Source organism: Perkinsus marinus (genome assembly GCF_000006405.1).
Source record: "Perkinsus marinus ATCC 50983 genomic scaffold scf_1104296953744, whole genome shotgun sequence".
Taxonomy (NCBI): Eukaryota; Perkinsozoa; order Perkinsida; family Perkinsidae; genus Perkinsus; species Perkinsus marinus.
In genome coordinates this window covers 75,694-101,839 of record NW_003208392.1, presented here as the reverse complement: position 1 = coordinate 101,839, position 26,146 = coordinate 75,694, and the positions used below count along the sequence as shown (strand labels likewise).

The window sequence follows — 26,146 nt, the reverse complement described above, 5'->3', positions numbered from 1 at the left end:
TCCGATTTGGTGGAGTCCTCAAAGCCTTCTAAGATGACTGCTATGACCAAATTGAGCACGACAAAGGTGATGATGCACGTGTATGAGATGAAGAACAGAAACGAGAATGGCGACCCACACTGCACAGGATGGTCGATAAGGCACTTCTCCTGTAACTGAGATCACCACACAGCTCTCCAGTACATAGTGTGATAGCAGCTGCGAACCTGTGCGTAATTATCTGCTGTGATGTGGAAGTCGTTCACACAGGGTCTATGCAAGACGAGGCCGAAGAACTCCGAGTCCTTAGCCAGACTGTGCATTATCTCGTTCCAACCCTAGAGCCCAATCCATAGGAAACGTTATCGTGGCGACTCACTTCTCCAGTCATGCAGCGAACGAGTGTCATGAATCCCCGGTAGAAGTTGCGAAAGTTCGCATGGTCGTCATGACTACCAGAAAGCTGTGTGGCGCCAAAGAGGCGGACACCGAGCACCTGAGTCGAGCAGATCGACTACCCCTGCATTAGATGCTTACTGTGAAGAGGAACAGAAGTAGTAGCAATAGTATGGCAACGTTGAAGAGCTTCGGTATGGACAGAACGAAGGCTATGAACAGCTGATTGAGACCCTTGGCGAACCGAACGAGACGAAAGAGCCTGCCGCAGTAGTAGTAGCAAGAAAGGAAGGCGGCATGTTCAAGTCGTGGACCAACCTCGCAATGCGGAATATCCTGATGGCACTCATCAGCGTACCGATGGTCACAGTAGAGAGCAAGTCCACAAGTATACCAATTGCTGTAGCAACAACACATACGAAGTCGAAGCAGTTCCAGGAATCCTAAAACGCACCGTTCGCAAAACCATCCCTTAGAAGAACCTCATTCCTTACATAGAAGTACCACCACCGTGTGGCATACAGCTTCAATGCAGCTTCTGCTGTGAATATGAAGGCGAAAATGTAGTTTAGCGTTGCCAATGTCGTGTTATAGGCATCCGAAGGTGGTGGGAACATCTACAACACTGTTATCAACACCACCAGGAGGAAACACTATCATCATCAACCTTACCTTCATACCAGTCACTGCTGTGTTCAGCAAGATGCACGTCATTATGAACGTCTCGAATTTAGAGCTCGTGCAGAAGAAATACATCTTCCTCCTTTTCACGGGCAAATCCTACACAGCCAGGTGCCAACTGATACCAAAGAGATACTCACTTTGACATGGGCGAACTCCAGGTATATTTTTTTCGTGTACAGCTGTTTCTGAAGCTCTATCCACTTCTGCTGGGTTTGCGTCAGGAAGAGGGACCTCCCCTGGGCTTTGATCTTATTAAAGTTATCGACAATAACACCGACGCAAAGATTCAGGATGAAGAGCGAACCGATCTAAGACAACGGCTATGAATGCAAAGAAGGTAGGCTGCTTACCAGCATGAACAATACGAAAAACAGACCCCATAGTTCCGCATGATCCCGACGAGGCTGACCATAAACTTCCGTTGCATCAGTGCCAGCATACATAACGTCTACCCAACCTACGACATATGGGAAAGGTAGTTCCCATAGACAGGAAAGCTCCCCCACCTTCTGTAGTTGAGATCTCGAAAAGAGTCATCATAGACACTGCGATGTTATCAAAATGCTGGTGCAGATTCAACCTGAATCGGTTAGCAGTTAAACCCCATTCCAGGCGTTAAATGAATCTACTATAGTCCCAATGATAACCTGTTGTGATAAGGCAATATACGATCTTCCACGTCCCTCACAATCATTATCGAGCAACCCCGAAGTCACAAGAGAAGCGTCTTCAAGCTAGTCTGCGTATGGCTTACCATTGTCCACCCTGTTCCACACAGTTAGCAGCATCCTTGATAACTGCCTTGCAAAACTGCGGGCATTCACAAGCTGAAGTGCAGGCTTCGAGACACGCCTCACACTCTCCACCTGAACAACCAGTTGTACAACACTCTCGTAGTAGAGCTAGGAAACTTACCCTCAAACACGTTATCAGCGCAGACATCAGCACAGTAGTAGGGGTGGTGCTCGCACTCATCTCGGCAGGAGGCCGTCTGCTGGGAAATAAAACGTTGCCAACGAAGGAACGTACTTTCTTCTCGCTGGGTTGGAGTTCCCCTGTACAGTAGTGCACACTGCACTTGTCGCAAGGCATGATGCTTTTTTCCATCGACGCAAGCCACTCGGGACCACCGATGCTGGCAGCAGCACTCTGCAACTGACGATGTTCACCAGATTGACTAACATTAAGGAGATTCCATAACAGACGACTAACGCCCGAGTTACCCCAACCGGCGACTAGAGGCTCCAGGATTGAGGCTACACACGCTAGGGTAGGTATCAAGGGTCAGAGGGGAAGGGCACACGGCCGACCTAAGGAGTGAATACCCGACAACGCCACAGAAGATCTCACTTATCGCTTCGGGTGGCAGTAGCACAAGAGGCTACACACACTGGCGTGTCCGGAGTCTGTCTCGACCAAGGCACGCCATCAGCGCATTGCAGTGCTGCACTTCCTGTTAAGCCCTCAGAGAAGCCCTGAAATAGAGATGACCATCTGGAACGATGGCCATCCTCACAGTGGCGAGAGTGAGATGGCCGAGCGTCTGGTCAAGACACATAGGGGTCACGATAACGCTTCGCCGGTCTTCATACTGCCACTCGACGACTCCTCTCGTACTAGGGTCGCCAACCTGAGGTAGATTCCTGAACGGTCCATCGACACTTAGAGGCTCACTTGACATGTGTAGAACTTCCCCTTGAAGTAGGACAGACCAAACAGACCAAAGATCAAGAAGAAGAGTCCTCCCACGATGAGGAGGTTGCAGAGCTCTGGTAAGATTCGGAACAGCGTGTTAACCACCAAACGCAGGTTTGGATTCCGAGATATGACCCTCAGGGGCCTCAGGGCACGTAGCATTCTCAATGTCTTGAGCACAGAGACATCGGGTAGCATCGGCAATAGGTCAACCACCGATACGATCACCACAACTCCATCAAGAATGTTCCACGAGTCACGCCAGTAAGCGCCCTTATTCAAGACCACTCCAAAGGCTACCCACTTGATGAGCATCTCCACAAGGAAGATGAACGTGAACAACGTGTTCGTGACATCAAGGAACTGTGCCAAGCCCGAAGTAGGGTCATGCAGAGGGCTATCCAAAGCCATTAGTGCTGACGACACCGCTATGCAGGCGATAATGAAGTTGTCGAACCAGGGCGCATCAGCAATGCTACTGCAGAACCGCCTTACTCGTCCATCACGACTGAACACCAACATTGAATGGTCGTTTGGCCAGGCCTCCTTCGTAGAGAGCTCCTTCACACTGTTGTCCTCTGAGGGGCATGGAGTGCCTTCTGGCGAGTCCTCAATACAGTGGACTGTAGGGTTCTCCGCCACAACAACCGTACTTCCCCTCTGGACTAGTCCGGGGAGGCCCTCATCTACCCCTCCTCCATGACGATCAGGCTCAGGGGCCGACGTAACCTCCAACACTTCCTCATCGTGATGATCATCCTGACCCTGAGCCTGCATACCCTCAGAGTACGGAGATATCAATGACCTGTTGCAAAGGCAAGCTCAACATCCTCAGCCACTACTATTGCTATGTATATGCCTTTATAGAGGCATAAGGTATATTATGTATATTATACTAGTATATTATTATTAAAAATCCCAGGCTTCCATCCGCGACGTAGCGTAACAATGGGGAAAAGAGCTCGAGTCTCGAATCGATCGGCCAGAGAGGAAACGTTCCTACCAAACAAGCCCCCTATACTATATCATTATAGTATCATGTATACCTTATACCATTATAGTGCTATATTATTCGCGATTTCGAAATATGTTCTTGCTATGAAGCCTACCTAGGAGAGGGACTCTCAAGCTGCGACTCAGGGCTGGACGCCTCATCTGAAGGGAGCGCGCCATTGGTCTTTCTCCGGTCCCGCAGGAACGCTGACAACTGCGACCGTGATCTGGCTCTAGCCAACTCTCGCTCCCTGAGGAGAACTCAAACACATCCTTCATAATGATACCCACCGTATCGTCGCGGAACTCTCCTCGAATTTGCTCATAAGAATAGCTAGGAATAGATTGAGTATCACACTCTGGCCGAAGATCACCAACGCGATGAAGAAGACTACTGCGCCCCAACCAACCGCCAACACCGCATCGTACATTATAGCATTCCAGTTCTCACCTGAGTAAACGGCCAATACCACAACTGAGAATAGAAGCACCGGGCTTACCCGTCAATATCTGAAACACTGTTATGAAGGACCACAGTAGAGTGTCGAAATGGGACCGAGGCACGCAGTCATAACCGCCTCCTGAAAACGCAAATTCATGCAACAACAACACCACCAACAACAACAACAACAACAACAACAACAACAACAACAACAACAACAACAACACCAACAACAACAACAACAACAATACCAACAACAATACCAGCAACAACAACAACAACAACAACACCAACAACAATACCAACAAATTACTACTAATTCTACTACGAGGGCTTCGTGAACTCACCTGGACATTGACTTTTCGGCCACGGTAAGAGCAGCTCATCAGGTATCTTCTTGCCGTCCTCGCCCATCCTCAACTTAGTAGCGAAGAGGCTCATGCCCATCAGGGTGAATACAAACATCATCAGCCCGAGGAGGATGCAGAAGTTACCCATAGAATTCACTGTGTGGGCGATCGACTTCAATAAGACACGAAAAGATGTCCACCTGCTGAGCACATTATCACGACTGCCGCCTCTGAGGCCCTCACTTTTTCGCAAGCTTGAATATTCTCAGCAGACGGAAACCCCTAAGGGCCGTCATAACAGTAGAACCATTGGCCAGGAATAACTCCAAGATCGACGTAATAACGATAAACCCGTCGAATGCCGTAGCGAGCTTCCTCCAATATCTCCGCGGGCCTGATCAGCACCCACTGCTGTACATATATGTATTGTAGCTACTACCCAGTGCAATGTGCAATAACACAAACTCAACCACGAAGACTACCGTAAACACCTGAGCATAACCAAACCATACTCAGAAGCATTAGGCGGTTTTGAAGCCCATATTTCCTTCTACCACCAGGGAAAAAACGGTCTCTAATCTAGATGCCTAGAGCTGTTTGTCACTAAGGCTATGGAGTGAGACGGCGAACGAAAGATCCCTTCCGATCGGTAATCAGTTCTGTTGTTGAGAATCTTCAAAGCCCGAGAATCAGAATCTGGAGAGCGGCTTCCGGGAAGCCCACATGAGCGCAAATGTCGAGAGCGCACAGTGTTTCTGATGCATTGAATTTTGATCATCTCGGCTCAGACGAGTGAACCGATGAATGAGCTGCCGATAGTCTGAGTAAAACGTGTAGTGCTGATCACTCTATCGTCCAATAGTTGTGTGCTGTGGAATCCGTCTGCTCAATCTGTCCCTCCTAGCTATGGCTAGTAGGAGGTTGTACTGCTGCTGTTGTATTCATCCTATTCCTCCACATAGTAACGCTCTGGCTAGTGTTATAAGTCAATGTCAACAGGATCCGTGGTGTCGAACAACCCAACGGGTGATCAGTGCCGCAGTTATTTCGTACGGAGCAGCACAGTGAGTCTCCCAAGGCCCATTCTCACCTGGTTGAGTACCGTGACCGTGTTAGTAAGCCTATATGGCGGTGGAGGGTAGGAGTCGAACATCATCACTATCACATTAGCTGTGATGAAGAACATTATAACATTGACGAACCACTCAGAGATGACCAGATATCGTATCTACCAAGCTAAGTCCTCCCAAGATTGATTTCATCGACTACCTTCACAACGATAGGGTGAGCTGAACTCTCGAGCTCCATGACCCTCATCATCACTGTTACACTCGAGCTAGCATCAGCCGGTGTACTCGTATAGAAGGTCCTCTTCTTTTCAGCTATTCTACTCTCCATTTCTGTCATTCCTCCGCCCTTCATTTTGGAAGCCTACAAACACGTCAAGCAGTACACATAGTCAACTACAAAGGTTCGTGACAATATAAAAATTTTGAGTCTCAACTATTGCTAGCGCCTTGATTAAACGTAACTCTGCTGTCAGTAAGCTGCTTCGTGATAAGGAGGTCTCGCACACGATTGATACTGATTAGCGATACGCTCAGATGTAGCATGTAACTCCTTAATTGATAGTTTGAATCGAATTGATATAAAAATTTTGAGGAAATTCTGAGAAACTTTCATTTGTTTCTGTACACTTCGACTCGAATCCGCAGAAATTTGGGGAAGTTTCTATTGGTTTCTGTACACTTCTACCCGAATTTGTATGTAAACTTCTATACTAAGCGATAAAACTCCCAAGCTCAACCGACGAAGCCGACTACAAACTCCAACACCGACGTACCCTGCGACTAGCCCTCTTAGCCTCATGTTTCCTCCTTTTCTTTTCAGCCAGTCGGTTCTCCTCATCAGTTGACATAAACGCATCCCACACAACGGCCAGAGCCACATTCAACAGGAAGAAGGAGCCGACTATGATGAGAGCGATGAAATATGCAGACGCGAACCAGTCAGAGTGACTATCCTGGAGGAGGTACCTGAATAACAACGAAGTGCCGAGTCTTTTACGTTTAACAGGGACGCGAAGTGAAAGCCAATCGGAATGAATACTTTCACCACAGCTACGAACTGTGCGACGTGAAACGTATTTAAAACGAAAAACTCGCATATATTCAATTTGTGGAGAACTATTTTCAATTCACCGAGTTCACATCGCGACAACGAGCCCAGACTCACATAACGTCCGTCCAACCCTCCAACGTGATCGACTGGAAAACAGTGAGAGCTGCGCCCAGGAGATTGTCAAAGCGAGTTATTCGGAAGTTGAAGTCAGCCGAATCAGTAGGGTCCACCGTACTCCCACACCTACACACCAGTACGACCTAGTAGCACCTTGAAGGCGTTGCTCACCAGGGAAATCCCATCCTGTCTCCTCCTCCTCCTGCTGCTAGCACTGTACCATTTATCATGAACACTGGACGGAGAGACTCCGTTTGGTCCTCTACATAATTGGATCCACAATAGGTTTCAGGTAAGCACGAATACCGTCCGCCACACAACCTGAACTCGTGAATCACATATCGCAAAAACTCTCATAGGGAGGGGCCGGGCCTATTTTTTCCCTAAGAAAATCCCAAAAGAATAAACTTTTCGGCCCAAAAAACCCAAATACTCATCGAAAAACTTCAATTTTTTCGAATTTTTCCAATAAAAAATACGTCTTTTATAAACCATACCTGCTCTGGGCTGTATCCACTTCCCATTCCCAACAGTACTCCTGAGAACCGTTCAAGACCGGCAAGGCATGCTGCACTGCTCCTGTAGCTGCTTCAATGAGGATGGGATAAGGCGTTAGACGACACCTGAGGAAGTACCAATACCACTACTATTACTGACCAACTCAGACAGTGATAATACTAATAATGCTACTAATAATAGTAATACTATACTACAGGGTGTCCCAAGGAAAATGTGCTTAGTTGAATATTCAGAAAATCCCATACCATTCGGAAGCTCTTGTAGAGGGCTTTCAGATGGTGTCAGAAATGTTGAAAGCCTTGCCGCCGACACTCACGAGAAATTCGAATTTCACGCTCGTTATAATAGAACAGGTCGTCGCACTTTGCTGTTATTTCACTCGAGTACTAACTGCATAATACTACCTTCGTTCAAGTACTCCCCCCCAAAAGTTGGTACCCAATATCCCGAATACTAGCAGGATAAACACAGCAGTGCCGGCTACATTGGCTAGACGTGGTATAGAAAGAAGTACTGTATTCACCAGTAACTGACAAACATTGCATCCTATGAATAATCTATTACCACTACCACTACAACCGATCTAGTACTATATACAGTACACCTGTCACCATCACCGTGTCACCACCTTTACTTTCTCATAGGTCCGTCACTTATCATGAGCTAGAAAAGACTTTCTATTTACTACCACTCCAATCGATCAAATACACTCTTTCAAATATATACTACCGATTCAAGCTATGCACGAGCCATTGCTTTCTAATGCTACACAGCATGTCACTATCATCAGCATTCTCATAAGCCGGTCACTCACCATGAGAAAAAAAGACTATTTACTACCACTCCAATCGATCTAATACACTCCTCAAATGCATACCACCGATTCAAGCTATGCACGAGCAGATGAATTCTAGTATCATCGTCACGCTACCACCACCTTTTCCATGGCTTCATCACTCACGATGAGCGGAACAATACTATCGATCTTACCTTCATTTCTTTCAATACTGTTAAGCTGCGTAGAGGTCTGAGTACCCTGAAGACCCTCAGGACGCTAAGGTCAGTGTCACCACCCAAGTTCACGACGGAGAGAAGACCCGTCACCACCACGATGAAGTCCAACCAATTCCAGCCATCAGTCAGATAAGTCGACTTCTCTCGTATAAGCCCCCAAGCGACTATCTTCAGCAGACACTCTATTGTGAAGAATGCCAATAATAATGAATCGGCAAACGCGCCAATCTGAGGAGGAAATGACGACAACAAAATGGTTCAACTTCGACCTCGTTGCGACGGTTGTCAGGGTCCCTCTTATCCTCAATAGCGATCAAGATTGAGTTCAACACGATGAGCGACAGGATGAACCTGAGGACCACCGCTACGGTGTAATCGCGCTCGCCCCTATCTCATCGGAAGGGTTAACAGGAGAGTCAGTGCGTGTGTAAGCCGAGTTGTACAGTCTCATGCACGATGTGGTGCTCGAGTCGTGATATGGAGGAGACGCGTAGTGACCTCGTAACGTAGTAGGAGGCGTTGGGATGCGTAAAGGTGATACGATGTGGCATGACTGGGTATAACATCGCCTTGCTCGGCGGAAAAGGGTATAAAAGGGGTCATCAGCGACCTACTATCTACTACTACTACTACTACTACTACTACTACTACTACTACTACTACTGCTACTACTACTACTACTACTACTACCACTACTACTACTACTACTACTACTACTACTACTACTACTACTACTACTACTACTACTACTACTACTACTACTACTACTACTACTACTACTACTATCTACTACTACTACTACTACTACTACTACTACTACTACTGCTACTACTACTACTACTACTACTACTACCACTACTACTACTACTACTACTACTACTACTACTACTATCTACTACTACTACTACTACTGCTACTACTACTACTACTACTACTACTACTACTACTACTACTACTACTACCACTACTACTACTACTACTACTACTACTACTACTACTACTACTACTACTACTACTACTACTACTACTACTACTACTACTACTACTACTACTATCTACTACTACTACTACTACTACTACTACTACTACTACTACTACTACTACTACTACTACTACTACTACTACCACTACTACTACTACTACTACTACTACTACTACTACTACTACTACCACCACTACTACGACATACCCTGTGTACCCTCCCCCATGAGTACTACCTCTGGAACCATTTCCATTCCACCATCCATATCGTAAAGAGTCTGAACTTGCTGCGTATCGGGAATATGAAGCAACTATTCTCGCATAGTCGTTTTTGCTTTCCACCAGCGTCCACCAATACTTGATGGTAGATCCCAAAGGGGTCCAGTGTCTTCTCACAAGACACCTTCTGGCCGAGCAGTTGAAAACTGAAGTACTCCTTAGGCATGGCGTAAGACCCCCTTCTTGAGCTCGTCAACGATTCCACGAGGGAAACTCGACGTGGTACTGGTACTGAGGGCTTCCCCTCCTCATGTTTGCCGCCTGGGACGACACTCATAAATAGCCGGCTCTTCACGGCTCCAGGACAACACTATGCAAGAATCCTGATAAGAACAACATTACTACGGAATATCGAAATGTCAGTGTGTGTGAGAGAGTGTAAAGTCCAATGCTGATAACACGGATGAGCTTTCATTGACAACACGGCTTCAGACGGTGCAATAGACTGTATATACTCTTGGTAGCCTTACGGTCAAGTATGGGATGTGAATCCTTTCTAACAGAAATGTGGTATGTAAGAACCCCCCCCTACCAACACCATTTTCTATGGTGCTCTCGATGGGGTAGTGGACAAATCACATAGAAGCATAACAATGCAGTCACCCGCCCAGAAGTTGCAAGTTGAAAGAGCCACACAGACAAACTGCGCTGATAAACCGCGCTCGCCCTTCTAATCGACCAACTTTCCGTCCATCGCGGTTGCTGGGCGAGCGACAATCGCATCCCGGTCTCCTCTACGTGCGATCTTGAGCATTCTTCTAGTAGAGGGCATTGTACTACTTAGCGTTGACGCTGTTGGTTCCACTATGTCTATAGTAAGAGCGTCCGACAGTTCTATCAAGCAGGCTTTGGCTCGACACCAGCATAAACCTGGTGAGCATTCAAGATCTCTACTGGTAATAGGACATCTTCCTTTTAGGGGATCTCAAGGAACGATGGACCCCCGAGGCCAGTCTGGACAGACCCGATGCCCTCGAGTTGAGGAAGAACACTGACGAGACTCGTAGTGCTCTTGAAGGTGATAAGGGGAAGGCTGTGGGGCGTTGTTGGTGTATGGTTGCTTATCAGCTGTTCTGGCCCAACGTATAGGGCAGGCGGATACCACTAGAGAGCACCTGTCGGGGGCTAACGATGCTCAGAGGAAGCTCGCCAACGCACAGTATCTACGGTAGTAACAAGGGGGAGGCAGAGCTGCGTATGAGCTTGCTGTGGTCGTTAGAAAATGTGCCGGGTACTTAGATGGGTTGGTTGGTGATTTTGTCAGGTACACTCCTAGTAAGGATGCTCCTGGGCGTAACCCCAACATCAAACAGAGAGTTATCAAGGTGGTTGAGGTCCAGAAGGACCCCATGGAACCGCCGAAATTCCGTCATCACAAAGTCCCAGCTCGTAATAGCCTCAAATCTAAAATCGTTCAAGTCGCTAATACAATTCTCAGCCCCAAGCGAGCCCCCGCCACCGGTGCTGAGATCCCCTCCCAAGAAGCTCACCAAGGAGGATCAAGCTGTACGCGCTCGTGCTGTGTTGATGCTATTCAAATTCACCTTGCACAGATGTGGAAGATTCCGCCATGTGTGAGCAACTGGAAAAATGCTAAGGGTTATGTTATTCCCTTGGACAAACGTATTGCTGCTGATGGCAGAGGCTTACAGGTAGTAGACTTTACTATAGAGTTGGCCGAGGGAGAGTATACTTCTTTCTGTGCGTGTTAGGACGTTACGGTATCTGAGAGGCATGCTCAGTTCGCGGAGGATCTGTATATAGCAGAAACGAAGGCCAGGCAGGAAATTAGAATTCGGAATGAGCTCGCCAAGCAGAAGGCTACGCGTGAGCAGGCACGTTTGGACCTGCTTTGTATCTTACGTGCTCGGAACCTTGGATTCCTTTAGGAGAGCGAAGAACAGAAACTGCGTGATTTGGCGGCTAAAGCTCGCAGGTCTCGTACGAATGCCTTTGCTGGTGGTAGAGGAGACAGGGAGGAAGCTGAGGGTAATGTGATGCTGACTACTGTCATTAGTGTGAGAGGAAAATATGCACATGGTCAACTACATGCGTTGGTGACAATATGCAAATTCTGAGGAAAATTTGGGAAGTTCTTATTGGTTTCTGTATAGTTCTACCCCTATTCTCATGTAAACTTCTCTAGTACGTGAAAAAAATTTCAAGCTCAGCTGAGGAAAGCGAACATATACTTCATTGCTGTTTGTGGAAAGCCTGTTATGGCAGATTATCGTAGACAAGATGAAGCACGAGCTGAGGTCATGCGGGAGACTCTTCGTGAGCATCGTATGGAGAAGGCAGGAAGGAACAAGCAGGGCCGAGACAGGGACGAGGAAAGAGATATTTCCGAGCTCATCGCCCTGGGCAAACAAGTAGTATCCCCTCACTTGCTGCTGTTAGGATGGTTATTCTGCTGTGTTGGGCAGGTCCAGCCCAGTTCCAAGGGTGAGGGTCAATACGATGCTCGACTGTTCAACCAGAGCGGCGGCCTGGACTCTGGCTTTTATGATGATGGCGCGAATAACGTATATGACAAAAGGCTCTTTGCTGGTACGGACTTTGCTGCGGTGATGATAGGATTTTTAAGGATGTGAAATTAGATCGTTCCTCGGCGAATAAGATCTACCAGTACGACGCTAAGCGGCTGGAGCAGGCTCGTGAGGAGTATGACAGAGCGGAGGAAAAGGCTGGAGGGGAAAGCAATAGTGCTGCAGCAGTAGGGAGGCTGGGGTGATGGAAGTAGTAGTATTAGTGGTTGTTGTTAGGTTTATCAACGGCAAGCTCCGGTACAGTTCGAGACTGCTGGAGACCAGGATCAGTTCGGCTTGTCGGGCTTGTTGGACGATGACGATGAGCCTCAGCAGAAGCAGGCCAGCAAGAGATCTCGGGGAGGTAGGGAAAAGGAGGAGGAGGAGGTGATGGAGGATTGTTGTTGGTTAGATGATAATCGAGGAGATGAGAGAAAGTCCCGTCGACGCTCTTAAGAAGTGGTCAGCAAATGTTGTCGCTACTTGTTCTTATTCTTCTTATTGCTATCATAATATGTAACACTACTATTACAACAACGTTCGTATTGGAGTTACGATCACCGCCTCACTACAGTGTTGGGTTTGTATGGAGTACTGGTGAGGGAAGTCGTAGCAGGAGTTTGTATGCCGCATAACACTCTTACACTTCCTGCAGCACATGCGGAAAAGGTCGTCATGAACTCTAGTAGTGGTCATGCAGGGCGTGGCGACATTCAAGATGACAGCATACGGCAGATGTTCCTCGACGCTTACCCTAGAGTAGTATCCAAGCTCGACTGGGCTGCTGCTCCTCATTGGCTTGCTGTTGTTGTAAGGCTCGCGAGACAGTGATACAGGGCATCGGGGCTTATCTGGACGAGGGCGGTCTGGGTCCTGATAACGATGTGCATATTGGCGTGAGTCACGATGGAATGGTGACTGAGTTGTTGATTTGGTGACAGGTCTGTAACTACTTCGAAAGGTGTATGAACTACAACTGTTTAGGAGGGAAGATGACTCGGGGTTTGACCACAGTTGCAACGTGAGCTCGCTGATAATCTGGTGTTGGTTTCTTACGATGCGATAGGTACGTCGCCCTATGTGGGGATTATCGTGAGCATGTTAAGGACGCCGCTGCCATTGGTTGGAGTGCTGAATTCTTGCAAGCCAGTTTTCTCATGTTCGATGACGTCATGGATCAGTCAGAGACTCGTCGTGGGAGGTAGAACTACATATAGTAGAGGAGCCTTCCATAGCCCAGGTATTTCCTCTCAGTACGTGTTGGTACAGATTGCCGGAGATATCGATGCCCAACTCGCTCAATGATGTTGTTTTTATAGAGAATGCTGTATACACTCTTCTTATTGAGTCTACAGGTTTCGATGCCGATATCAAGTTGGCGGTAGGTCTTGCAACGACGAAGTGGTGGCGAGATGGTATTACTTAGATAATCCGGCTTTGCCATGATATTACGTTACGAACGATTATAGGGCAGCATCTGGACCTCAACTCCGTTCGCCCCGACGATTATACTGTTGATTTGTCGCGGTACACTATGGAGAGGTATGATGATAACGGTAGCAAGGATAGACCTTTGGGAAGTTAGTCTTGTCAGGTACTGGGCCACCACGGCATATAAGACAGCCTACTACTCCTTCTGGCTCCCGGTCGCATTAGGCATGGCTATGGCTCGCTTTTCTCTAGACGACCCGGACTACAAAGGGACTAAGGATGTACATATTCGTTGGTTTTCCTCAAGGTGGATTTTGTGTTATGTTTAGGCTTGCATTTTACTGGGAAATTTTTTCCAAGCCCAAGATGACTTCCTGGACGTTTTCGGCGACCCTGAGGCCATCGGCAAGGTAAGTTGGAGATCGTTGGCAGTTGATATCATGGCATGTGCTTAGGTTGGGACTGATATCAAGGAAAGCAAGTGCTCATATGTTTTCCTCAAGGCAAGGGAGCTGCTGGAGACGAGCGACTCCTGTGGGACCGACACTGCTGGAAATCGGAAGCATCGTGTCTTGTTCAGGCGAGAGTAAAGCATCGCTCGAACGATTAAATAAATTATACAGCAAAAAAGACAAGACAGGTGAGTTGACGGTTACGGCAATAACGCCTCATACTGAGCTTGACAGGTGCCGAGGTGGACGAGATAAAGTGTATTCTCGCTAAGTCCGGCGTTGAGCAGGCTTTCCGAAGGTGATATCAATGCTCAGTGAATTAGCATAAAAGCCTGGAGGAATCAGGTTCGAGGAGGAAGAGAAAACAAAGGTCGAAGTTTTGTCAAGGGCCATTAAAAATGCCGGATTGCGGGAAATTATACAAGGATTAACATCTACGATTTACCGTCGTGGAAAATAGTGGCTTGATACGTGTTCAGTGCCGACCTGTTTTCGTACACTCGGTACTACTACCATCGTTTACTGTCGTTTATCGCAGCAGTTACCCTTGAGAATCGTCTTGGGTTGTGTGTCACAGTGGTAGTGGAGGGGGCGTGCATTTGCATGTCAGCCCTCATGCATGAATGCTGACGAAGCCAGAACTATTGCGGCCCGACTGTGGCAGAAAGATAAGGAGGAGAAGTGTGTCGGCCTGGCAGAGGGGTGTATGAAGGGCGTCTACGACCAACAATTCCTTCCCGTTCAGCTACTCAGGTCTGAGCGACTGTTTTTGTTACTCTCCAAGAGAATGAAGATGACTTTAATAGTGCGAGACTTCAATATTGAGATTGGATTACGAGGCACTAACCCACGAACGGGGCCTACATCATTCTAACAAGCGAATATACTCTTAAAGGTTTTCTTCGACTAGCATAACACAACACGTGGAGGCCACTGAGATTGGTGTTTCATCACGAGTAGAAACGGCAAACTCATACAAAGCATAAGGAACTATAACCACCTTAACAACTGAAGCACAATGTTGCTTACCTGTCACCGGATAAAGTACGAAAACTGACAAGGAACTATTGTATAAAGAACATCCTGGGGCCAGCAACTGGCTACTAACACAGCGCCGATGACGCTTCGTAATGAACCAGATGTTCATTGATTCTATCGTTACGTACGAGAATCCTGCTCGTCGTTTTCCCACACGGTGAACCAATCGACATCAGGATGTGGTGGGGTCGGTGGAATATCATGGATCTTCTGTTCGCGAACACCGATTTTAACATTCTTCCTTTGATGGCTGTAAACCAATAGATTCTGGCATAAAGCGCATATTCTGAATAATAGCGACTGGAGACGGTACCAGGGGAACACAATGAAATCAATAACGCCGGATCTGAGGTCATGTCGATCACGGAGAACGAAAACCTCAAAGATGAGCACTTGAACGTAGAGGAGTGCAGTAAAAACAAGAGTCATTAGAATGAGGCCGAGCCAGTCACGGAAAAGTAAACCACAGAGCAAGAAAGCGCGCAACCAATCCAAGAGAATACAGAGAAGCTCTTGAAGGAAGTACGGCTTCAGAACCAAAGACGCCCCATGGCAGAACGATCGGGGATTGATGACCTCCCAGAGATACGTGAACGTCTTCTTGTGCGATGTTAGATCCCACGACTTGACCCTCTGCCGGAAGAGCACTGGCCAGGTATCAGGAGCATACGTGGGGACGATCGTTTGTGCACAAGAAATGATCGTAGACTCATCACGCTTCCTCAAGAGAGTCAAACCCATGTACATATCCTCACCGTTGAACACAGTATCATGCTCAAAAAGGACCTCATCGAGCGCCTCGCGATCCCACAGTGACACAGCACCATGGCATGATAGCGACCGAGCCATCTTCGACTGGAATAGCTTATGCACTGCAGCCATCTTGTACTCAACATCCTGCATCTTCACAAGCATGTCAGGTTTCCCATCAGGAGTAGTTGCTGTGATGGGGAAGTGAACAGCTTTGATGTTCGGATTTGCACGAAGTTGTTCATGTGGAATATACAGATCCGCCGGAAGTGGCACATCATCATCGATCATAACGGAATACTTGAAGTCGGGAACTCGACCGTTTTGGGCTAGGTACGGTATCCAGTATTTATTAACCCAGTAGAAAGCGAACGTCTTGTTGCCTTCTGGAATATAAACATAATTGATATCAGGATGAACTTGTTGAGTTGCCCACTCAGTCTCATCTTCAGGATGTAACGTACCACCATTATCACAGACGAAGATGTGACTAGGAGGGAAGACCATTAGAGCAGCACGTAAAGTACTTGTGAAGGTTTCATAACGTTCCTCTGTCATAGCAGAGAGATGACATGCGATCATCAAACAACAGTCATACGCCAACGTTTGCTTCATGACTACTTCCTCACATGCAGATTCAGTGCTGTCCGAACTCTCATCAGATAGGAAGTCATCACTGAGTGGAGATGCGATGCCGGCATGATCGAATTGTGGCTTCGCATCGGTGTTCAGAGAACGATCTGAACCACCCGCGAGGCTCACATGCTGCTGCTTCTTAGCCACCACATCTTGAACATGACGAGTATAGACGGGAGCGCGTGGCCACTTGACAAAGACGCAAGCGACGAGGAATAGGAAGGTGTCGAGGAGAACATCGACAAAGATGAGGATATCCAACCACGAATGCGCATTCCAAATTGAGACTTCCCCATAGAGATCATCACCAACCGACCTGTTGTTAGCGAGGATATTCTGGGGGGAATAGTAGAGTACGATATACAGGGTAGCGACGAGTAGAAGTAGGAAGAAGATGTTGAGAGCGGCCACGTAGAAGAGCTGGCGAATCCAATGTCTCCGCTTTGCTGCAGCCTTGCAGGCCTTCCACTGGCTGATCCGCCTCTTCCATGTTCCAGACTGGAACCTCATCGCAGGGTCTCTCGACATGTAGCATTCCATATCACCCTCGGACATGCCCCGAAGCTCCTCTTCGTCCATCGCTGGAGGCACCACGCATACCGAACCATCACTCGAAACATCCAGACTGACAGTAGCAGCGTTGAAATCGTCCTCCCAATGGGCCTCCACCTGCTGCCGCAAATACATTCTCTTCTGAGGGAGCTCTCTGGCCATCCTTGCCATACCCTCTGCTTTCTCCTTGCGCAAGTTGAGGTCCACATACCATAGCACCCACTCAGCGAAGAACCATATGACAGCTATGAGCATACCAGCCAAAATGATACCTCGCATACCAAGGATGTTTGAAGGCGTTACATCGTACTTGCTTGAGCAGTAGGATAACGTTAGGACCTACACAGTGAAGGGCTAAGCACAATGGCTCAGCAGCATGCACTCCCCACTACCTCTTTGCAGAAGAGGGTCTCCCAAGGAGAGTTCGGCGATAACTTCACCTGACATTTTGGAATACCAGGTTTCATCACGTCGTTGCCGATCTCTGGTAGGTTAGCCGGATCAGGGCACTCTCCAAGGTAATACGTCCCGGTGTCGTCAACTCGGCGACATGCCTCATGACATTCGTACTGGGGAAAGCACTGGTAGTCCTCTTCACCGTTTCGAGGCAAGCGGCAGTTGTTGAGCGACTGGTCAATAGGGGTGTTGCTAGGAAGAGGATCGATACTGGAGTTGTACATAACCATGTCGTTCCAACCGTTCCGAACGATCTCCAATTTACACGTAGGACCCGAGGGTGCACTCTCGTGAGTGATCGAGAAAGACTCCGAGAAGGCTGGACAGTTGGCTAGAGGAACCTCGTAACCTGCACCACAACAACACTTAGGGACGTCAGAGGTAAAGGGCAATACCAGTCTGGTTAGGTTGATAAGCCCAGGATAGGTTCAATGTGAACAAAGAGCACGCTGTGAAGATGCATAGGGCGAGAGAGAAGACCTGAACGATAAGCAAAAGGATAGAGCTCGACGCTGACACTGCTAGCTTACCAGGACCGCCCATCGCTCGAAAATGGGTAGTATCGGTGGAAGTTTGACCTTAGGAACCACAAGGGCGGGCCGGCTGTCCTCAACGTCGGGCTTTGGGATAGGTGGTACAGGGGAGTTAGACGAAGACATTATTGTACAGCTGACAACTACTGGCGATGTACGTTTGCCCACAGTGCGGGGAAGCGAAGAAACGGGTGAATCTTCGAGGGTGTGGTATCGGCCTTTGAGAGGGACGGGCTAGACGAGGTAATTATCAGTGATAGCAGATCATATGATGGACAGCGAGATCGTCCTGAGTTATACCATCTGGCATGGCGGAGCGAAGCGATTCACGATTACAAACTTTCTGTCGCCATAATTTGTATAATTCCAGCTAAGTCGAAACTAAATCTCGCACGCCTAGGAGCGCGCAGATTGTGAGGAGTGTCGATAATCCATGACAATCAGGAAGGTCTTCGACCGCCTCTACGATCAGGCAGCTGTGAGTAGCTCGGCGGAGCGAAGCTTATGCATGCTCGACGGTTATTCAGGAGCAACGGGAGCGCCGGAGGGTTGAGCGTGAGAAGCGACTAGCAGAGCAAGCCAGGGACGAGGAAGAGACTATGCTCCCTTTGAATAGGAAGGCTGGTAAGATGGAGAGGAAACAAAGTGATGACTTATTCGAGCGACTGTATAACGGGTAGTATCTTTATGTCCACTTGGGGACATGATAGTGACCAAAGATACGCCGCACGGCGAAGATTTGTTGATGAGCAGCGGGAAGCGCAAGCGAAGGAGTTTATCGAAATGGCCCAACCTGGCGGCCTTGGACGGGGGCCTGATATAGATCGTATCAACAGCCTCTATGAGTATGGGGTCTCGTCGACCTGGTCGGTGCATCTGTGCTGTTGTAGGGACTATAAAGGGCGGCGGCAGGCAAGGCTGGAGGCGTTCATAGCTCGGCAGAAAGAGATTGACGAGATGGCTCGAGGGTGAGTGCTTCGATCAGCTCATGTGAATCAGGTGATCTGCTGTAGGAACTGCAGTAGGCCTAAGTCGTCCACTAGCAGCATATGGGACAAACTGTACGAGGCGGTAAGGTTCACTTGGTAGTGCATATGAAGGGGCAGGTACCGGGAAAGGGAGGAACTCTCAGAACGCCGTAGGCTACTGGTAGAGGCAGCAGAAGAGAAGGAACGGCGCAAGAAGTATAAGACTATTGTGAAGCTCCCCAGGGGTGGTCGGTTGCCGACGCCACGGTGTGCGAGAATGCTCAACTGTCATGGCTTCAATATTCCTATCGATCCCAACCGTGAGGAGAAGCCTCGAGGGCTGGATCCTATACGGGATGCAGAGGTTCAAGCAAGGGTGGATAGTCTATATAAGGATGCTATAGATCGGAGGGAGCGGCAGAGGGATAGGGAGGAGAGGTAGCAGTACGATTGAGGTTGGTTGGGGAGGTACATAGAGAATGATATCAGGAAGCAACTGTTGGACTTGGCAGCGGACATAGGAGATGCTTGTGGCGGTATGAATGCCAAGGCCTTGCCTTCCACACAGGAGGGCGATGCTGTCCACGATAGACTGTAGGAGTTTGGAGATGAGGGAGTTCATCGTTTATAACTTGAATGTTAGGCATCGGTCTCGCTTCGCTCCGCCATGCCGAGTATCGAAAGTCTTAGCCAAGGATGAGTGCTGGGAGAAATTCAATACGAAGACATGCTCAGTTCATGCATCGCGGCAGCTTACTCCGGACGCTCTCAAGGAGACGTTTGATAGGCTGTAGTATAGACTTTGACGACGCAGATCTCCGCTCATTGTATCGCGTAGTTACTCGGACTCGGCCGCTCGAGCGAAACGGCAGGAGCAGCGCCGTCTAGAAGAAGAGCAGAAGGTTCGTGAGTTGCAGGAAGAGGCAACTCGACAGGCTACCACCAAGCGGCGACCGACTCAGCGACCAAGGCAGCTCAGCGGGGACGGGCACAGCATTTTCCAGCAGACGGCTAGGCCAGGACGAGTGTAAGTCTGGTGGTCGGTGGGCTGCTCCGAGGTTGAATGTTTCGAGGTATTCGAGCCTCGCGGCTGCCGGCCTTCGATACGCCTCCTCACACGCCAGTGGCGGGACCACTACGGATTCCGAGGTAGCAGGCTCGTGAATCATCTATCTAACCTGCTCGGCTCCTCAGAGTGTCGGGTATGGATCGCCGCTTTGGATTTACGATGAGGGACTTAGCACCTTTGAGACGCTTTTGCGTCAACTTGATACAGATTAGCATGGACCATGCCACTGTTGTTCCCCTTATACATCGTTAGCTTTGTGTTGGTCAATCTGGGTCCTAGTGCCCTCAATTTGTTGATCAGTGTTCCAGCGGTCAATATGTAGATCTCGACAGATTGGTACTGCCGGGTATGGTCGCTCTATAGAGGAACGAAGAGCTCACGGGTGAACTGCCTGGTTGCTTCTGGTGGACGGCAGTGTTTGAAATCAGTAGGAGCTCAGGACTGGAATTGGTATTTTCGTACAATAGGGCATGCGAGGAAATAGAGTCATGAGAAGAGGCTTGTTGGAACCGTAGCTGGGTGTACTTTATGATGGGGTGATTCGTTTACCACTTCAGGTTGAAGTTGCTATGCGTGAAGGGCGATTATTGGCAGAGTGCTTATTAACTGGCCTCGGTGACTTTGCCGATCGGGAGCCTGACTTGATCGCTGAGGTAGAGCCATAGCAGCGAAGGCCCCGGTGGTCGTAGCACTTCATTCTGGTCTCGCGGAATTTAGGTCTGCCACCCAAACGCCGCGAACGGGAGGTGTTGTGGATTTTTCTCATCAGCTAACGTGCACTATAGACTTACGACGCTTTGGGTCTCCCACAGTGGGAATCTCACTGGCACCGAAAGTCAGTTACATCAGGTCTCCTACTGCTGCCAGCTGAGGCTTTAGTAAGAGAGTAGGTGGTTGGCTTCAAGCCACTCGGTTTGCATCTGGGAGCGGGAGCCATGCATGAATGGATGCTAGAGTTGAGAGGCTTGCCAAGGCTGTGGTATGACAGCACTGGTGTCTTCCTTCGTCCCCTGATGATTATTTAACAGTGGAGGTTTGTTGAAAGGGGTAACTGTAGGTCAACGAGCACCTGACGCTGATGGCTAAAATAACGAGTTTCCCTGCGATTGATAAGTGCGGCCTGCGAGGATCGAACTCGCGACCTTAGGATTATGAGACCTACGCGCTACCTACTGCGCCAAAGCCGCTTAGAAATCTTAGTACGTTCTCTCCTTCACCCGAGTGAAATGCCTTATTCCGCTCTTCCTAATATCCCATGCTGTTATTGTCATCAGCAGCTGCTCCTTTGAATCGCTGCTGCTCACGGCTGGCAGCCGACTAGCCCGTGGTTGATCACCACCCAGTCGTTGATGTTGGCGGCCCTCTCGATTATCAGTTTGGGTGGGCGTTCGAGGTGGATTCCACACCACAGCCTGAAATCTGGCATTCCTCGCTCCGTGAGCTCATTCATGCGTCGGCCATGATTGATGGGGATGCAAGTCTCGTCCTCCTTCTCAGAGACGATTGACGCTCCTCGTCATATCTTCAACATGGTGTTGACGTTTCTGAGATTCCATCAATTTACTCGCTGTGTTGTTAATTCATCTACTGAGTACAGTGGCTCTCGAAGTGGCAACGGATTGGTCTAGCAGATAACGCTTATGCGAGAGCTCTGAGCACTCTGGCATTCAGACCATATCCCCGGAGTAATATGTTTGATAACGAGCTTCCATCAGCTTGTGGTCGATCGTTGTATATGCGTACCACAATCGATGAGATCGAGGCATCGATAGCAGACAGTGAGAGATTCCTGCAGACGCGAGAGTCGAGGCTTTCCTCTGAAGGCACGGTGAGGCCCATGGTGTCTCTTTACCCAAATTATAATGTTGGACCTAGCGGATGATCGAAAATTTGACACCCCGTGCTCCACATTCTGAGGGTGAATACTATCCCGCATTTCGAGCTTGCTAGTAATGCTATGGATAGCAATGGTTGATACAACGATCCCTCATTCCCACGACGATCTCATCAATTACGACGGTTTTGGTGGCGATTCTCAGATAAGGTTTGACAGTCTCGATGTGTCCCCTGTGTGGAGAAGTATCACAGAGGAAGGAATCTCGCCAGGCTGCAGTGTGGGTGACTCCTGCACAACGTCGTTGAAATAACGCCAGCCACTGTCTCCCGGAGACATAGTTCTGAACCCGGCTCGCAGGGCTGGACTGTATGTGCAAACGTCAGCCGCGACACTGCTCAGGCCCTGCAACAGCTTCTAGCCGAGCGCGATACTAGATGGCCCTCGCGACCTCCGAACGAGAGAATGTGCGCAAATGAAGACCACAATGATGCTATGCAGCAACTAATAGACGAGAGGGATCGACGAACGGCGGCAAGACCAGAGGTCATTATTGTGGTCTCATGCGGAGCTGTTCATAACCGATCAGGGCATGAATAGTAGGAGCCTGGGTGAAGAGTGTCCAAAACCAGACCCAGGCCGAACAGTAGTTCGAAGCCCGGCTATGCTTGAACGAGCGCCGCGGCAACGACTAAGCTCATCGACCAGAGATAAGTAGGCGAATGGCGCTGTGTCCGGCCATACGAGTCTGGCATTGTGTTCGGCTCAGCTGGGTGATGTAGTAGGACTCCATCATCTGTTTACTATAGGCAAAAGAAGACTATCGGTGCCACTGAGTTCAACGGGAAGGTTGACCTGTGGTTACGAACTTATGCAAGGGTAGGGAGGGAATGCATGGCGCTGCAGGGCCCTCGGCAATCCAGTCTGGATTCATACTATTCGTCGTACCCATTATTTGTATCCTGACCCCGGCGAGCTCATCAGGAGCAACAGCGTCGTCGAGCTGAGAAGGAAGAGCGAGAACGGTCCGCAGAGAAATGCAGTTTTACGCCTAAGATAAGTGTGCGCAGCCGGAAGATAGTCGAGGGCAAGAGGCCCAGTACGTTGGAGGCTCCCACCTCGGCCCATCCTTGACTCCCGCACTTCTTCTTCTCAGCGACCGCGGGACAACTCGCTGAGCGGCTACACTCTGAGGCCCAACGACGTGATGCCCAAAGAGAGAGGGCTCTAGAAACGAAGAAGTCCATGGAACTCCAAGGATACACGTTCAGGTTAGTCCCTACTGCTGCATCTACACTGGTAGGGTGGTCGAGTAGGCCTGAAGTGCGATCTTCGGGAACCGACCCTCATTTTGAAAAGAGAGCTCCGATGGAGCAAAGGTAAGCACTTAAATGCCCATAACACAAATATTCGTCTTTTCAAGGCTTCACTGACGTGAATTCGGCAAGTCCATTGAGATTCAGTGAACTGGTTAGACTCAAAGTCATTGAAATTACTTCAGGTATCGGGCAGTGCAGCAGTTACGGCACGATAGACTGCAGCTGAGACGTAGAGAGGCAGAAGCTGAGGCCAGCAAGGACACTACTTTCACTCCTAAACTCAATCCTCAGAGTCTGAAGATACTGGAGAGGAGAAGAGTGCATGGTGAGCGTTGTCGGCTCGCGATAGCGATACGACAGCTTGTGTGGTAGACAAAGACTTGTAAACCCAACGCCTTTGAAGTTATGGTGTCTTCTTTCGCACGCCTGATTGAGTAACCTGTTACTACAAGAGTACAATTACAGTGTAAAACTATAGGCGCTTTGATTATCATAAGTCTCAAACACATACGCCTAAGGCGTAAGCTCTTACGGCTAGCAATACCTCTGGTGGTACTGTAGATGCCCTCTCTAACATGCCGGTGGAAGAAAGGCTTCTACGTGTACATGAGGGGGTTTCTTCGGAAGACAAGCTGCTGGAGATGGCCGACGATGCAGTGCCACTGACGAATGGGGAGAGGAGCCGGAGAATTCGGCGCTTTATGGAGCGTCAAGGTGGGACTCTCAGAGCGGATCTTACAAGAGGCTGATGTTGAACTCCTTAGAACAGTCGGCTGAGGCTAGACTGGCTCGGGCAGAGATGAGAGAGCGAGCAGTGCTTGATGCTGAATGCACGTTCAAGCCGTCGGTCAATCCTGTGTCAGAAGCACTAACATCAGGCATGTACATAGCACGCCGTCGTGTGGGAGGTGCTTTAGGCCTAGTTAGGTGAATCCCCACGGAGTCGGGCTCACAGGATCGAGTGCACTGATGCTAGGAGACGACAGTGAGCAGCACTGGGTGACGAGGCAGCGCTGCCGGAGGGGTCATTGTTGCAGGAAACGGCAAGAGTGGTTACGGGCTAGAGGTCCTCCTGAATGCACATTCCGGCCGGAGTTGAACTCCAAGTCGCGTGAGCTGATCGCTATCAAGGGCAATGAGGACGATAGAGAGATTCATGAGCGACTATATGAAGATGCTAGCAGAATCAGGAACGAACGGGAGAAGACAGAGAAAGAACAGTTAACCTATATCTGACGCTAGGGCCTCTGAAGCGTGCATCGTTCGTAGGGAGCAACAGCCTCCAGGGGCGACTCGAGAGCATCCGAGCAACTCATATGGTCATGTGAAGAGCCATTACAACTTCGCCGAGCCATCTCGGCTCATGAGTAGGGGGTGGAAGGCGGGATGATACATAGGGTGGTTTCTATCGATGCAGGTGATATCACGAGGGAGCAGCAGCGACGGAGGCACAGAGTTGAGGAGTTGCGACGGAGACAAGAATCGGATGAACTGAAGGAGTGCACCTTTACTCCGAGGAGAGCCGCCGATACTGGGGAGCCCAGCATACGGAGAAACGATAACATGCAAAGTCAGGCAGGCTCCCTCGAGCAATAACCATTGCCGAACTGCTGCTCGAAGGCACCTCAACGATGAGCTCGTGCTCTGCTATACCACCGGGGCCTATCCTCATCAGCGGCTACGACAGGTTCATGGCGAACCGTCGGATGGCAGTAGAGTAAGGAGATGCTGCTCATTGTGCTTATGATTCTCGTCAGAGCCCGCAGTAGGGATAGACAGAAGCGAGAAGCATCAACGATGCGGACCCAGTCGCAGCCCACGGAGTGGCTTCCAACACTGACGGTGCCTCAGCCATTTCAGTTCAGTGCCACAAGCCGATCGCGGCGAGTAGTACCAAATGATGAATACAGCTTCCAGCCCGCTACCAACGAGTCCCGTCGACGTGCTGCACTCCGAACCGCACTTGGAGAGGAGGAGTTCTCGAGATTCATGGCTGAGCTCGACTACGATGATTCAGTCGCTGACTCTCACTATTGCGATGTGTGATGCTCCTTTACTACTTGTAGAGGGTCTCGGCATCAAATCGCTGTTTCGTTCACCCTATTGCCGTTAGAGCTTATTGTGGCTGTGAGCAACGCATCCAATTCACGTGTCCTATCGAGGCCCCTTTGCTTCCTGAATGCTCCCACTGGGCGGCAACACAGTCTGAAGATGCAACACTCGAATTCGGCATCGATACTCTCGCACTTGCCTACAATAAGTGCTGTAACGGTGGCCTCTCTGAGTACGGCCATTTGCTTGGTGGTGGCGCTATCACATGTATGCCAGCATGCAAGAAGATGGGTAGCACCAGAGTACCAGGTGAGATCTTGACGATTTCACATTGTTCATGATCGGTGCCACCATCATCATGATCAGGTTTACATAGCGCGGATTATACTCTTGGTCCCTATCTACTGCCTTTGTGCTTGGGCTAGTGTGCTGCATCCTAGCAAGAGGTGGAGGCCTCAGAGTAACTCTTTGCTCGCTATTGGAGCTTCTCAGATATGCCCTCGCACTGGTGAGGGATGCATATGAAGCGTATGCTCTGTACATGTTCATGGTCCTCAATGTCAACTACTTGGGTGAGTATTATACCGATCGTCACTCCACAGGCCCATTCATAGGTGGTTCACGTCGACTGCTACTGCATTTCGACCACGGTAATCGTGTGGAGTGGCTGTGGCCTATACGGTGGTTCATACCAAAGCCTCTTCCGACTGACGAGAGACTCCTATGGCTACTCCGAGCCGGTTGCATTCAGTTCGTGGTGAGTTGACGTACTTGAACACGTGCGTTAGATGGAGTTCTTCATGCAGATACTAAAACCGTTATCATCGGTAGCAGTGTTACTCTGTCACGCCTTTGGAGTGTACACTGAGGACACATTGGAGAGCAGAGTGGCCTTCCTCACTATAACAGCGATCGTGACACCTCAGTGTCGTTGGCTATGTGAGAGATCTGCTCACTC

The 26,146-nt window shown here is 49.2% G+C and overlaps 7 protein-coding genes and 1 non-coding gene across 8 annotated transcripts in view; 5 read left to right on the top strand and 3 right to left on the bottom strand.

Annotated features, from left to right (window-relative positions):
- The window catches only part of Pmar_PMAR013119 (voltage-gated cation channel, putative), a gene marked incomplete at both ends in the record, with an annotated part of 9,929 nt that extends 193 nt beyond the window's left edge, over positions 1–9,736 (bottom strand). Inside the window, 33 exons of the mRNA XM_002776346.1 lie at positions 1–155; positions 207–317; positions 359–475; positions 517–637; positions 694–818; positions 870–992; positions 1,048–1,155; positions 1,197–1,367; positions 1,410–1,516; positions 1,566–1,639; positions 1,814–1,925; positions 1,975–2,050; positions 2,089–2,236; positions 2,283–2,369; positions 2,410–2,534; positions 2,576–2,689; positions 2,734–3,559; positions 3,891–3,998; positions 4,039–4,198; positions 4,248–4,265; positions 4,537–4,739; positions 4,783–4,933; positions 4,979–5,030; positions 5,630–5,767; positions 5,809–5,970; positions 6,383–6,575; positions 6,775–6,903; positions 6,949–7,098; positions 7,275–7,400; positions 7,701–7,825; positions 8,287–8,538; positions 8,574–8,661; positions 9,528–9,736. The exon at positions 1–155 is cut by the window's left edge and continues 4 nt beyond it. Coding sequence (XP_002776392.1) covers positions 1–155; positions 207–317; positions 359–475; positions 517–637; positions 694–818; positions 870–992; positions 1,048–1,155; positions 1,197–1,367; positions 1,410–1,516; positions 1,566–1,639; positions 1,814–1,925; positions 1,975–2,050; positions 2,089–2,236; positions 2,283–2,369; positions 2,410–2,534; positions 2,576–2,689; positions 2,734–3,559; positions 3,891–3,998; positions 4,039–4,198; positions 4,248–4,265; positions 4,537–4,739; positions 4,783–4,933; positions 4,979–5,030; positions 5,630–5,767; positions 5,809–5,970; positions 6,383–6,575; positions 6,775–6,903; positions 6,949–7,098; positions 7,275–7,400; positions 7,701–7,825; positions 8,287–8,538; positions 8,574–8,661; positions 9,528–9,736 — 4,964 coding nt within the window. The remainder of the gene's footprint in view (positions 156–206; positions 318–358; positions 476–516; positions 638–693; positions 819–869; positions 993–1,047; positions 1,156–1,196; positions 1,368–1,409; positions 1,517–1,565; positions 1,640–1,813; positions 1,926–1,974; positions 2,051–2,088; positions 2,237–2,282; positions 2,370–2,409; positions 2,535–2,575; positions 2,690–2,733; positions 3,560–3,890; positions 3,999–4,038; positions 4,199–4,247; positions 4,266–4,536; positions 4,740–4,782; positions 4,934–4,978; positions 5,031–5,629; positions 5,768–5,808; positions 5,971–6,382; positions 6,576–6,774; positions 6,904–6,948; positions 7,099–7,274; positions 7,401–7,700; positions 7,826–8,286; positions 8,539–8,573; positions 8,662–9,527) is intronic.
- A 640-nt stretch (positions 9,737–10,376) lies between these two features.
- Positions 10,377–12,554, top strand: Pmar_PMAR013118 (SNW domain-containing protein, putative; the record flags this gene model as incomplete). The annotated part of the gene is made up of 12 exons (XM_002776345.1): positions 10,377–10,443; positions 10,490–10,588; positions 10,639–10,738; positions 10,835–10,959; positions 11,009–11,076; positions 11,124–11,222; positions 11,283–11,405; positions 11,460–11,559; positions 11,797–11,942; positions 11,997–12,120; positions 12,171–12,286; positions 12,336–12,554. The coding sequence occupies 12 exons, from the start codon at positions 10,377–10,379 to the stop codon at positions 12,552–12,554; spliced, it is 1,386 nt and encodes a 461-aa protein (XP_002776391.1).
- Positions 12,555–12,722: 168 nt separating this feature from the next.
- Positions 12,723–14,283, top strand: Pmar_PMAR013117 (farnesyl pyrophosphate synthetase, putative; the record flags this gene model as incomplete). Its single annotated transcript, XM_002776344.1, has 11 exons — positions 12,723–12,857; positions 12,914–13,012; positions 13,040–13,119; positions 13,165–13,299; positions 13,353–13,479; positions 13,525–13,640; positions 13,693–13,810; positions 13,859–13,939; positions 13,985–14,063; positions 14,110–14,169; positions 14,216–14,283. 11 exons carry the CDS (start codon positions 12,723–12,725, stop codon positions 14,281–14,283), a joined length of 1,098 nt encoding a protein of 365 aa, XP_002776390.1.
- Positions 14,284–14,946: 663 nt separating this feature from the next.
- Pmar_PMAR013116 (hypothetical protein) lies at positions 14,947–18,072 on the bottom strand (the record flags this gene model as incomplete). Its single annotated transcript, XM_002776343.1, has 4 exons — positions 14,947–17,296; positions 17,350–17,762; positions 17,809–17,893; positions 17,944–18,072. The coding sequence occupies 4 exons, from the start codon at positions 18,070–18,072 to the stop codon at positions 15,140–15,142; spliced, it is 2,784 nt and encodes a 927-aa protein (XP_002776389.1). The 3' UTR covers positions 14,947–15,139.
- Positions 18,073–18,379: 307 nt separating this feature from the next.
- On the top strand, positions 18,380–19,708 carry Pmar_PMAR013115 (hypothetical protein; the record flags this gene model as incomplete). Its single annotated transcript, XM_002776342.1, has 7 exons — positions 18,380–18,424; positions 18,474–18,622; positions 18,666–18,791; positions 18,837–18,914; positions 19,053–19,352; positions 19,404–19,508; positions 19,558–19,708. 7 exons carry the CDS (start codon positions 18,380–18,382, stop codon positions 19,706–19,708), a joined length of 954 nt encoding a protein of 317 aa, XP_002776388.1.
- A 44-nt stretch (positions 19,709–19,752) lies between these two features.
- On the top strand, positions 19,753–19,941 carry Pmar_PMAR013114 (hypothetical protein; the record flags this gene model as incomplete). Its single annotated transcript, XM_002776341.1, has 1 exon — positions 19,753–19,941. A coding segment is annotated over one exon (189 nt), but the record flags the coding sequence as incomplete, so codon positions are not given.
- Positions 19,942–21,097: 1,156 nt separating this feature from the next.
- Positions 21,098–21,170, bottom strand: Pmar_PMAR013113. Its single transcript has one exon. It is a non-coding gene; the product is annotated as a tRNA-Met (tRNA).
- Positions 21,171–23,711: 2,541 nt separating this feature from the next.
- Positions 23,712–26,146, top strand: part of Pmar_PMAR013112 (hypothetical protein) — a gene marked incomplete at both ends in the record, with an annotated part of 2,589 nt that continues 154 nt past the window's right edge. The window contains 10 exons of the mRNA XM_002776340.1: positions 23,712–23,850; positions 23,901–24,063; positions 24,174–24,356; positions 24,406–24,503; positions 24,554–24,706; positions 24,757–24,853; positions 24,894–25,178; positions 25,250–25,497; positions 25,614–25,696; positions 25,995–26,102. Coding sequence (XP_002776386.1) covers positions 23,712–23,850; positions 23,901–24,063; positions 24,174–24,356; positions 24,406–24,503; positions 24,554–24,706; positions 24,757–24,853; positions 24,894–25,178; positions 25,250–25,497; positions 25,614–25,696; positions 25,995–26,102 — 1,557 coding nt within the window. The remainder of the gene's footprint in view (positions 23,851–23,900; positions 24,064–24,173; positions 24,357–24,405; positions 24,504–24,553; positions 24,707–24,756; positions 24,854–24,893; positions 25,179–25,249; positions 25,498–25,613; positions 25,697–25,994; positions 26,103–26,146) is intronic.